Below are 12958 nucleotides of genomic sequence, written 5' to 3' on the forward strand. Positions count from 1 at the left end.
TTGGGGGGGGTGTCTCTTTGGTACTCCCTGCAGCAGGTGTTTTTAGGGTGGTTCTTTGACATTCCCTGCAGCAGGTGTTTTTGGGGGTCTCTTTGGTAGTTGCTGCAGCAGGTGTTTTTGGGATGTCTCATTGGTATTCACTGCAGCAGGTGTTTTGGGGGTGTCTCTATGGTATTCCCTGCAGCGGGTGTTTTGAGGGGTACCTCTTTGGTAGTTCCTGCAGCAGGTGTTTTGGGGGTGTCTCTTTGGTACTCCCTGCAGCAGGTGTTTTTAGGGTGGTTCTTTGACATTCCCTGCAGCAGGTGTTTTTGGGGGTCTCTTTGGTAGTTCCTGCAGCAGGTGTTTTGGGGGTGTCTCTATGGTATTCCCTGCAGCGGGTGTTTTGATGGGTGCCTCTTTGGTAGTTCCTGCAGCAGGTGTTTTGGGGGGGTCTCTTGTGTCCCTCTGGTATTCCCTGCAGCTGGTGTTTCTGGGGTGTCTCTCTGGTATTCCCTGCAGCTGGGTCTGGTCATCTCTACTCCCAAGATGGCGGCCGCTGCCCGCGCTGTGATTGACAGTACGCGGCCTAGTTGTTTTCTACTCTAGCGCGCTGTCGTCTTCCGCCGCCGGAAGTGGGTGACCCGGAAGTGGCTGCGGCCGCGGAGCCTGGAGAAAGGAGCTGTGCCGCCGCCGCCGGCCGTTGCTGTTCCGCGTCCCCGGTGCGCGCTGCAGGGGCGGCCCCGGGAGGAGCGTCAGCGGCTCCTCCGGACGTGGCCTGTGCGGGGGCGGCCTCCGCCTCCATGAGCCGCGGGGGCCGAAGATGGCGGAAGAGGAGCCTCCCTCGGTGAGTGGGGGGGGGCTCTCAGGGGGGGGTGACCTCCGCAGGGCGTGACCCCGTGGGGAGGCTGTCAGTCCCCGGTCTGTGGGGGAGAGAAGCCCCCTTAGCCCCCCCGTGATTCTCTCTGGGGCGAGGGTCACCCCCGGGGGGGGGGGCTGCATACCCTGTCACCCCCCCGCTCCCCCCCCCCCCCCGCTCCCGAGTCCCCCCGCTCCGCGCCTGATCCGCTGCTACAGTGAGTTTGGAGTCTCTCTGAATTCTGGGACTTGTAGTCCTGCTTGCTAATGAAATAAACAAGAACTACAAGTCCCAGAATTCAGAGCCAGACCCCGGGCAGCAGCAGCGCCTCATGCATGCACCGGGGAGCCCGCGCCGGGGTTCACCCTCCTCCAAGCAGTGATGTGTCCAGGGGTCGGCTCAGCCCTGCTGCTGGTTTGGCGCAGAGCATTCTGGGATATGTAGTCCGTATCTTAATGTGATGAGTTTTGAAGAGTAGTAAAGAAAGAGAAGCATAATCTGAGCCTCTGGGCCTGAGATAGAATCACAGTTCATCTGTCTCGCGAGCTCATAGACTGCACCCAAACCCCTTTCATCCTCCTCGCAGACTGTCGCACAAAAGCAGCATTTCCCCTGTCTCCACTCCGTCCAGTTCAGCAGCAACAAAGCCCCGATGTCACTCGCCCCAATTATCTTTCTAATGATCACTCTTGAGACACGTCAAACTGAGGACTCAGTGCTGCTCTGGTACATCTTGGAATCATATCACATCTTTCTCAGACAACACAACTAGAATTTGGAATTTGCTACCTCAAAACCTTCCCACCACCACCTCTTTTTGATGTTCAAAACAGACCTTAAAACACTTCTCTTCCAAAGACATTTTTCTCAGTAGCACTCCTCGACGATGTCCCCCACCAGGCATACACCCTCCCTTTATATAGCATGCCCATGACTGTTAAATGGGGCCCTCAAGAGCTATAATGACCTTTTGCTCCAACTCTGTAAATATATGTTTATATAATCTTAATCATTTTATTCTTTCCATTATGTGCTTTGTTTTGATTGTGTAACTAGTAAGTGCGTAGCTCTCATCGTGAGCAACCGTAGTAGCAATATGTACTGACATGTACCTACCATGTTACATTTTTTTCTCATGTGACATTCCTTTACACTGAGGTGTGAAAGGGTTTCACCTCAGAGCAATGCCCATGCTATATTAAAAAAAAAACACATAAACCATATGTCCGGTTGTGAGCCTAAAGCAAAAAACATATGCTGCAGTGGACTCCATATCAAGGGATATTTAAAAAGTACAAAACAAAAATTATAGCTAGAGCCTTGCGTAAGCGACCAACTTGAGTCTGCTGGCTGATGTTGCCTAAGTGGCCAGCTGTATCATCATTTTCACTTTGCTATTGCAGCAGGAGCCCCCAAACGAAGTGAGTGTCTCTAGATAGGTTTAATATATGTAAAGTCAGCTAAATTTCTCAAGATTAGGTCATAAATGTCCAAGCTTTCTCAGTTTGGAAAACAATTAGAGAAGAGCTAGTAAAAATCTCTAAAACATGCAAGTTTGTAGGTTTGCACAGACTCAAATTGCATTCCGAAGCTGGAATATTGCTCACTGCTGCCTACAGGAAAGGTGGCAAAATAGGGAATTTGCTTGTATTTAAACCCTACTATAGTATATGGCATAATCGGAGAGGGTATTATCAGAGCCCTTATATAATTGCTGCTGTGGTTTGTCGCCACACTACATGGCACTATCAATCAAGGATTTATATAGCGCACTAATCACCAGTTATGGTCTCAAGGTGCTGGGGGGGGGGGCTACTGGTCATAGAGCCATGTCTTGAGGCTTTTCCTGAAGGGCAACGGGTCTTGGGTCTGGCGAACGTGGAGCGGTAGGGAGATCCAGGTCTTGGTGGCTAGGTGAGAGAAGGATCTTCCTCTGGTGGTGGTGGTGCAGATGCAGGGGATGGAGGCGAGGCTGGCAGAGCAAAGATTGCAGGTGGGGGTGTGGAAGGTGAGTGTGTCGTTGAGGTAGGCTGGGCCTGTGGCATGGAGGGCCTTGTGTGCGTAGATGATGAGTTTGAAGGTGATCCTCTTTGATACTGGTAGCCAGTGAAGGTCTCTGAGGTGGGGGGGAAATGTGGTCACGGTGTGGGATGTCCAGAATGAGGCGGGAGGATGCGTTCTGGATTCTTTGCAGCTTTATTATGAGTTTGGTTGTTATTCCTGCACTAAAGGGAGAAGTGAATTTTCTTACTATACAAACAAGTAGATTTATGAAGCAACCTGCCACATGGACAAGTAGATATTTTATTAAATTCCACACCCCTGCCCTCTTCACCTCCTGTTTTTTGTGCTGGTCCGCTATGTCCGGTGCCATAAACATCCTTTCGGACAGTAGAACACAAAATCTCCAGATTTAATTCCCTTGTTAATAGGATCGAAAATCCTGGGACCATCCCCAGACACCGCTAGCAACCCTACTCAAAGAAAACACGTGCCCTCAGTTCTGAGGGAACAAATTCCTTATTGGCTGATTTCCAATGGCTAGACAAAAAAAAATCTGCCCCCATTACCTCTAATTCCCCGACTACAATTAAGGTGCCTTGAATTGTGTAGTTTCAGGTATGCCTAATCAGCCGGCCAGGGGGTACTAGACTGACATCCAAGGGAACACACACTTATGGTTTGTTGCATCATGGAAGCTAGAGCTGAATATGCGGTCTGTTCAGTACACTACATAAAGACCTGACACTCTTCTGTGCCATGGATGGACTTGAAGTAAAGGGTGTTCCCATGAAGGTGACTGGCCTATGAATTGGCTTCAGGATTTTAGTATGCTTCTCTTTTTGTGAAACAAGTAATAGCAGGTACTTTTACTCTAAAGTGAAATTGCATCTTTATTAACACAATATTTTTTTTCTTTGAGATGCTGTGCAATGCATATTCTTTTGGAGAAACTTAGCATTGCCTTTTAAGAATACCTTTCCTACAGGATCCGAGCCTCAGGTTTACATGGCTGCCGTAGTGGATTGAAACTGATCATCAAGAAACATATATGGCAAAATCATGTGGGTGATAGTATCTGGATTGGGTCAGTACCTGCAAACACATGGCTGTGTATATGATTAGGTACAAATATTTGACTGCATCTGGATATAGTAATGGGCGAGCAGCCAGAGATCAGACCTGAGGTGCAGGACTTTGGCCCCAGGATGTGAGATACCACTGAGGGTTTCAGCCTGGCTTTAACTTGTCTCAAGACCCTTGTGGAACCAGTGGCCAGATAGGTTGTCACTGGGCGGCCTAACCAATCCCAGACTGAGCCTGTAGGTCAAGATGGCGCATAGAAGAGGGAGAGTGGTTCAGCCTTTATTCTTCATCCAACTCTGAGCCTTAAATGCGATACAAGGGCTTTCAGTGGGATTGCACTTGTAAGTGGGGCTGGGAGCCCTGTCTTAGTTACCATGTACAGCGAGATGCCATGCCACTGCATCCCTGCCAGGCAGATGAGGCGTGTCCGGTTGTCCACTTTGTCGTGGGAACACAAGATAATTAATCCCTCACACCACTTCACATGACCCAGACACTTTTCTCACCACTTATTGTTCTCCCTTCGAAGTAAAGTGAGATGTCTTTCTTGGGATTGTGAACGTGCCCCACTCCCAAGTGCACTCATATGAAAAGGCTGCATTTCGAAAGGAGTTTAATGCACTGGTAGCATTTGTTGGTTCTAAAGTGCTTCTATATTTACAGTATGAAGTTCCTGCTTGCTTGAGGAAAACACAGTGACTACCTGTAGGCTGAGATTTAGAAACGCGTAACCTTAATGCGAGTATATAAAGAAGGGCATACCTGTGTCTTTTGGGGCCTGTTAAACTCTGGCTAAAACGTGGACTTGCTAGTGACACAGTACCTTGCTTGGTGTAGAGTTCTGCCCCTTTTAGCACAGTACCTCCCTTCACCATATTCTCAAATTTGATATTTATGGTCTTAGATGGTCCTGGGATGCATACAGACACCTGTGACAGCATTTACTGTCTCGCTAGACCTCTTCTAGCAGTGGTGAGTAAACTTAATTACTGTTTGGGATGATCAAGAATGAAACTAAGAATTTTTGTGGTCAATGAAATGGAAACTCAGGGAAAGAAATGGCCATCGTGGCCGGGTAGTAAGACCAGCACGGAAGCACTAAGAACATCAGATTTCCTTGTTCATGATTGATACCCTACCTGCTCGTGTTCAGGTCATCAAAGACGTATCCGGGACTCCCAATGAAATAACCAGCATTGGCGCCCTTTGTCCCTGTGTCTGCTGGACTGGAGACAGTTTGCAATTGGGAAAAGAATGCAGACAATGTGAATTAATAATTGCCTTCTTCAGATTTGGCCTTCAGAGCATCCAGTAACAAGTGTGAGCTCTAATGTAGGGCCACTAGAAAAGGCAGATTAAGCTGTGTAGTGTAGCACATTTTGTGGTAGTATTAATTATTGTGTTGGCATTGTTTTCTCTGGATAACACTGTCTGGGCAAGGGCTTCACCTCGTTAGTACCCAAACACACAATATGCATTAACAAGTGTTTGTAATGCAATAGTTCTTGCATTTGCTTGAGTTACAGCTATTGGCATTGTAAATTTATAACTAGACTTTTCTTGCCACATAAATTGGTCATCTCTGCCTCATATTGTGGTGTTTTCCCACCATATAATTCCATTGGCCCAGCATTTAGCTAAAGCACTTCCATTTACCTTCTTAATCTTAAAACAGGTACAATTATTATATAAACCTTTATCAGAAGTTAACATTTGGCATTAGAGTGTAATGCTCTAAACACAATAACAAAAATATCACTTGGGACAGATTGGAGGGTGAAAGGAAAGAGGGAGTCGGGAGTAACGATGGAGAGGACAAGTGGTGTAGTAAGAGTGTCACGGGCCCTGGAATAGGAAAGGAAAATGGTTGAATGCAAATTCGGTAGGAAAATAAAGCAGTTATTAGTTGAGTGAGGTCCATAGGTCTCTGGGCCTCGGTGCCACTGCACCTGTTGCTCCATTGATAACTAGGCCCCATGAGAGAAAGCGGATGAGGCAGAAAAAGAGAAGCACAATGAATACAACAGACAAAAGGAAGAAAGAAAAGGGTCGCAAAGAAAGAATGAGAAAATGAAAGCACAAATAAGAGAAGAAACAGCAAGCGTGTGAGACAAAGCTAGCGAACAAAAGATAAAGAGGAAAAATAAAGAAATATGAAAAGAAAGAGAACAAGCATTTCCAATGCAACGGGTCTCGCATTTCTCCGAGTTAGAGCTATCAGCAGTTGTAAACTCCCAACGGACTTTTGTTGCCTCATTAAATGGAAAAAACACGAGCGCGTTAGCGCTGCTAAACAAGCGAGATCGCGCTGCGAAAAAAGAGAAAAAGTAGTCCACAACCGGATGGAAAACAGCGAACCTTGTATGTTTTCAGTACTTGGTTGCTGCGCTCGACGAGGGCTAAACACCGGAAAAGGCATGATGCATGCATGCCTTCCACTAATGAAAGCAAGCAGATTTTAAAAGGCAAGCCCACAAACCAATGAAAGACACTGACGTGACATGGGTAGGACTCCGAGCCCTTTTCTAACTACTACAGCGTCTCGCAAGCGATACGCATGCGCGGGCGCATGCCACTCTGGCTCGACCCTAAAAATGATGTCACTATCCCTGACAGTTGGTGAATTTACATCCATGAACTTTCTTAAATACACGTTAAGAGCTACTCCGCAATCATCTCCGCAAGGATACATTTTAAATATTTGTTAACCCTTGTTAACTCTTGAATGCATCATTGAACAGATATTCTTAGCCAAGTTGTGGCACTCACGCTAAGGATATCCAGGAAAATGAACGGCTGAGCCAGCCTTGTCAGGACTCATGATCAAGTAACTAATATTCAAATTACTGAGCTATATCCAGATGCCAACAAAAAACAATAGTGCCCTATTTCACTTCCTTTAAATTAACGGGTAATGGTAAGACGTAAGAGGCTGAGCAACTGCTGCATACTTAGGGACCATTGTTCATCTCACTGAGATGCCCTACCAGTCTCAGAATTGTAAAGGAGCGGAGACTAGAGCTAGGCCAACTAACATGACCCAGCCTCTGCCTCAACTGCCTGCGTCGTGTCAAGCGGAAGACTCACTGACAGGTGCTGTTTTCTGGATACTTACATCGGCAAGCAGAGGTAAGACGACTGAATCATTGGAGCAGGCATGGGGAGAGCGTGAGTATTGAGTGGTGGGCGATGGGCAGAGCTAAAGTGAAGAGAGGAGACGTGAACAGGGAGGTGGGGATAGAGAATGGCAAAAGAAGGCAGGGGTAAGAAGACACATGAAGAGTAAATGAAGAACAATGAAAAGAGGCAGCCCATGCACTGTCATGGAGTGCAAAAACTAAACCACAAAAAAGCTTAAGCAGGTAGTTCCATTCCGTCAGCAGTGGAACAAGACAAATCCCCAAACAGACGCCAAGGTACTCCGGCTGAGCAGGGGCTAACTCCGTGGAGTATTGCTTAGAATGCTGTCTCTGAGAGAGCTGGAGCTGCCCTTTGAGAGACCACAGCAATAAGAAAAATACAATACTTAGCACATAGCAGAGAGTAGAAAAAATAACAGACAGAGGAATTTGATGGAGACTAAGACGATGAAAGTGAGAGAAAAATGAGAGGAGGAATAAGAGAGAACAGTGTAAAAAGGACAAAGAGGGAAAAGGAAAAAGGAAAATGAGGTAAGGAATAAGAAGAAAGGAGAGGAGAAACATGGAGTGAGATGGAAAGGAAAGTAGAGAGGGGAAAACTGAGAATGGTGACAGCAAGTGCAAAAGGCAGACGTGGGCTGGAGTAGGTGATGATGAAGAAGGTGGGAGGAAACGATGGAGAGTAAAAGAATGATGATGGCAAGACGGTGAAAGGTGAAACGATGAGAAGAGCGAGACAGAATAGAATGCGTGGGTAAGCGCAGGAGAAGGGATGGGACATGAAAAGATGCAGGAGAGAGTCCATGGGAGAGAGGAGATGTTATAAATGAGGATGAGGGAAAGAAAGAGACAGAAAGATAATAAAGGGGGCCCTCGTAGACTCTGTTTGCTTATCCTGCAGCCGGCAGCCTGCAGACCCCGAGAGTATACACTGTCAGAAATGAACAGGTTACACTCTGGGAACTGTTACCAACCAGCCGGTCCAGCAGTTTAGTGGCCATGTCATGCTTTGCTTCCAGATGAGGGTCACAAACCATCTGTACACTTCCTTACAAGCCGGATATGGTGAGGTCTTTTGGTTGCCCATGCAACATGCAAACATTCAAAATGTGTGCTTTTCAGTCCATGACTGTAATGTGCAATCTACATTTCCGAGGCCTGCTGGCGCATAATAAGAAATTAATTATTGTATTTAGTAACAATATCATAATAGTTTTTTTGGTTTGTAAAGTTGCAAGAGACCTCGGTAACAGGTACCTAATTAAAAGAATGGGCTTAGTTAATTTTAATTGACTGAAATTATCTTTAAAATTTGGTAATTTGTTGAAAAAGACAAGAAAGATTCAGAATAATTCAAATATTAATGTAACTAAATAAAGACTTAAAGAAGTGGTTCTTCAGAATTAGGCACTCTCTGCCCTTCATCTGTTTCCTTAGCTTCTGCTCGGTAGGGTGTGCACATTGATAAAACGTTTGTCGAGATGTTTATGGAAAAAGTCAACGTCAGCAACGTATACATGAGTCATGGTTTTCCTTCACAGTCACGTACGTCGTGCAGTCTGTATTTTTTTTTTAATGCTGGGAACTTTGTGATTTGAGAGGCATGTTCTCATGCTTTAGTTATGCTTTTTGTATGAGTAATCGCTGCTGTTCAGCATTTTTCAAAATGGATGATATCTTAAAAATGCAAAGCGCTCGACTTCTGCCAAGCGAGATAGTGTTGCCTTTCGCAAGTGAAATCAAGAGGATTTTAAAAGGCAAGCCGACGAACCAATAAAACTGATGGGCGTGGTTAAAAGCCCACATAGATACCAATAAGTTGGAAAAGCAGTGCTTGCGCGCTTCTATGCTCATCCTAAACACACACACACTCAGGTGCCTGATGACAGTAGAATCCCACACTGGTGTCACCCAAGTGCCATTCTACCATTAGTGCTCAAGAATGGCATTCACTGTACAATTAGAGCAGATGTGCGCTACTTGTAATCACACAAATACAGGTTTGAGGATCTCTCCTGGGTAGGGAACCTGACTCATCGCTTCAGGTACAAACTTTGATGTCTAGTCTAATACCGAGCCTCAGGAGACCTTAGCAGTCACCCCTCTGCACAGAATAAGATTTATTTCCATGGGGTCAGACAATGCAGTGCTTTTTACATTCCTTTTCGATGGGACACTTTTTTCAAAAAACAATCAGGAGCTTGATTAAAACAGTGTGAACGAAAAAAACCTTTCAGCCAAAAGATACAACTTTCAGCTTGTCATAGTGTAAAAACTGCAGTGGAAGATAGGTGCTAAGCTGACAGAAAAATACCCTGATAAACACTAAGGTGGGACTTTTAGCTGCTCACATCTGAGAACCCAGTTTAACAATTTATTGGACAGAACTGTCAGACATTAATCACAGTTTTGGTTTTAATCTATGAATGTTTATTTTTCAGTTTAAAGCGTTCTCACTCCCTGATGATATATGAAATTAGAAAATTTAATGAGAAATTTAAACCACATGCATCTAAGTGCTTAACAAGCAAAAAGAAAACCTTTGAGGAATGAAGATGAGTTTGTATACCTTCCCTTGTCGAACCAGAATGTGTCGGAGCAAACACTGCAAAAAACGCACAGCAAATTTCAAACTAACCATAAAGTCTGCCACGTTACTTTCTATTGCCTAGTAGTTGTATGAAGCGCTTATTCTGCACCTAAGCACTTTTGCGAAGTTGGTATGCGCATGCTAATTAAAAACTCCAAGAACTTAAACAAAAGCTACAAATTAAATTTTCAGATCCTGGTGCAGAGCTGGATAGTTAAACAGAACGTTATGGCCTACTGACAACTCGCTGTCAATTCTCATTGTATGCACATTTCTACTCGTGTTTAAAAAAAAAAAGTCAAGCTAAAATAAAAATGATGCATAGAAAAATACGTCGTCTTATTTACATGCATACTTCACTCATTATAAAACCAATTTGGGGCTGAGCTCGGTGCCCGGTCACACTTATTTCCTTTCACTCACCAAACTCCTAAACGATGCATCCCAACCCACAATGACTACCCCTCGGTGATGGTCACACACGACAGGGAGACACTTCCAATATAGGCTCAAGACTAAGCCAACGCTCTTGAAGCCACACACCCTTGATGGAGTAGCATGCTTCCCATGTGGGCAAGCGCTTCAGCACCCCCTCTTAGTGGTTATAAGCGCTATATAAATGTTACATACAGTATACAATGATCAAATGTACTTGATTTGGCCCTGACTAAAGCAGTGATTTGTGATGAAAACAAACCGCCTGAGTAGCATCTGCCTCAGTGCCACACTCACGGCAGACCTGTTTTTGTTTGCTTCAGCTGAAGTGACGGAAATAAGTAATAGTCTTGTGGCACTGGGAGAAGAAAATGGAGCATGTGAGAACACCAGCGCTCCAAGACAAAAAACAATCAGTAAATCCACTTTGTTTTTTCAATGCTTTACGATTCTTGCTTACATGCCGCTCTTTCAATGTAGGCAGGAGGTTCTAATGAGGGAGTGTAGGCTGAGCTCCGGGAGGACCCCTCAAGCCGCACCCCCAGTCGAAGGAAACTGTGAGATGCCAAGCAGAGCCACTGCCACAAATATTTAGGACACCGAAGTGCTTTCATATGCTTAAACACAGGGCAGCCTCGAGCGTAGTGGTTGGGGAGAGGGGGGAAACAGACACCAGAGCTTCAAAAACACAAACACTCCTCTGAAGTGAAATTTCTGAACTAAAACAAGCAACAGCAAGGAAAAGAGACGGCCTCATCATGACGTCATCACGCATGACGTACGGCGGCCATTTTAAATTGGGGGAATATACATGAAATATTGTAATGCTAGCAATTTTCTCTACGCCTCAGCAGTGCGTAAGAAAATCAATATAAACATAGTTGTGGTAATGATTAGCTTTGCACCGCAGCAGCAGGAGGCGGAAACAGGCACCTGCATAAAACAGCCTCCAACATTTGTACTCAGTCTTTGATTGCACAGCACATGATTTAGAGCCCTTTTAACAGAAACAGACTGAAGCAACTGTGGAAAAGGTGGGACAAAGAGCAAGGACTGATCACTAGCCAGCAAGGATTTTTTAAGGACACTGAAACAAACCAGTGAAAAAGCAGAGACCCCCACAAAGAACTATAGAAGTATATACTAAAGTATATACAAGAGGTCTTGAATGCTCGACCTAAAAATGAACATCAGAGAAAAAAGATGGTGCGAGAAACGAGCATTGAAAGAACCAGGGCATGTATGTACCGACACATTTCCCACTGACACAGAATGGGAAAACTGCTTTGACACTTCAGGTCCTGACAAGTAACTTGTGGCTTCCACATATAAATGGGGGGGGGGGGGAAGGGTTTATAGTAAAACATGAATTGACAGATAAAGATAAGAAAAACACCAGAGGAAGAAAGAGAGATTAAAAAAAGTGAAAGGACGCATACCAAGCCAAAGGAAAGAGAAAATATAAGATAAAGAATGAAGGAAAGAGGAAAAAAGGTGAAAGAATGAACACCTGGTGAAGAAAAAAAGAGAAGACTGGAACAAGGAAAGAAATAACCAAGTTTTTGTGAGTCTGAAAGAGGAGCTAGGAGGAGAAAGAGGGAAATAAAAAAAAAAGAGGAGTAGAAATAAACAATTGAAAGAGTGAAATTAATGTGTGGATTTTAAGAGCTGGAAAAAGAAAAGTAGGGGAGAAAGAAAACATTGAGAGTGAACAGAGTGAGACAGGTGAAACAAACCATCTCAAATAAAGATGGCAGCTAAGAATAGACTTAATTGGCTCCCTCATGTCCTCAAACAGAAGTCAGAGTGTGAAACAGCAGGGGGCGCTGCAGAACTGCAGGGGGTGCATTAACAGTTGTATGTGAACAGCAATCTTGGGGCGCTTCAGATTAGGGTTGACGGTATAGACAGAGCTGTGTCCTGGCCAAGTGCTGGAATAACAGACAGGGGGTGAGAAATGAGAAATGGAGCGCCATGTAATTCCTGGTATTGGAATAATGGGGTACTGCAGGTTAGGGTTGTGGTGCACTGACAGTTGTATGTGGGCTGCAGTACTGGAACAGTAACGGGTACACAAGGTTAGAAGTGAGGTATGTTAATGAACCTATGTGTGGAACCGAGTATTGGTGTGCCAGTGTTAGCCTGTAGGTGCCCTGGTGAAGCTGTGAGAGGGTCTCAGCATTGGAGTGGCCTTGCCTCTGAAACATAAAAGCGAGGGGCATGTATGTGAGCCTTAGTACTGAGGAGAAACGAGCACTGAATGTTAAAATTGATGGATTCTGGTGGAGTTGTGGTGGTTCCCATCAATAGTTGCGTTAGGTGTTAGACTTGAGGTGCACTGACTGAGCTGTGCTTTGTTCTTTTGGGTCCAGTATTGGTTTGGCAGTGGGACTGAATATTAGAACCGAGCTGCTGTAACGGAACTGTTTGTGAGCGGGATCCCAGTATATGAAAGGAGGTGACCTCGCTGGAGTAGAAGTGAGGTGCACTGATGGAGCTACTCCTGAGGGCCCAGTACTGGAACAGCAGAGTGTACTGACTGTAAGAACTGAGGTGCTCTGGCAGACAGCGTGTGTGGGGTTCTGGCACAGCTGAGAAGCCTGGAGTGTGTGAACTGACATGCAGTGATGGAGCTGCACCCAAGGTACCAATAATGGAGCAGCAGATTGTACTGACTGTAAAAACGTAGGGGCTCTGACTGACAGCGCATGTGGAGTTCCTGCACCCGAGGACCCAGTACTTGAGCAGCAGAGTGTACTGACTGTAGGTACTGAGGTGCTTTGGCAGACAGCGTGTGTGGGGTTCTGCATGGCTGAGGGGCTTGGAGTGTGTGAACTGAGGTGCGCTGATGGAGCTACTCCTGAGGTCCCA

At 45.4% G+C, this 12958-nt stretch overlaps 1 protein-coding gene across 1 annotated transcript in view; it reads left to right on the top strand.

Annotated features, from left to right (window-relative positions):
- The first annotated feature begins 594 nt into the window (after positions 1–594).
- The window catches only part of LOC138249557 (gastrula zinc finger protein XlCGF57.1-like), a 49368-nt gene continuing 37004 nt past the window's right edge, over positions 595–12958 (top strand). The window contains exon 1 of the mRNA XM_069203518.1: positions 595–823. Coding sequence (XP_069059619.1) covers positions 800–823 — 24 coding nt within the window. The 5' untranslated portion in view covers positions 595–799. The remainder of the gene's footprint in view (positions 824–12958) is intronic.

The sequence above is a fragment of the Pleurodeles waltl genome, chromosome 1_1 (assembly GCF_031143425.1).
Source record: "Pleurodeles waltl isolate 20211129_DDA chromosome 1_1, aPleWal1.hap1.20221129, whole genome shotgun sequence".
NCBI lineage: Eukaryota > Metazoa > Chordata > Amphibia > Caudata > Salamandridae > Pleurodeles > Pleurodeles waltl.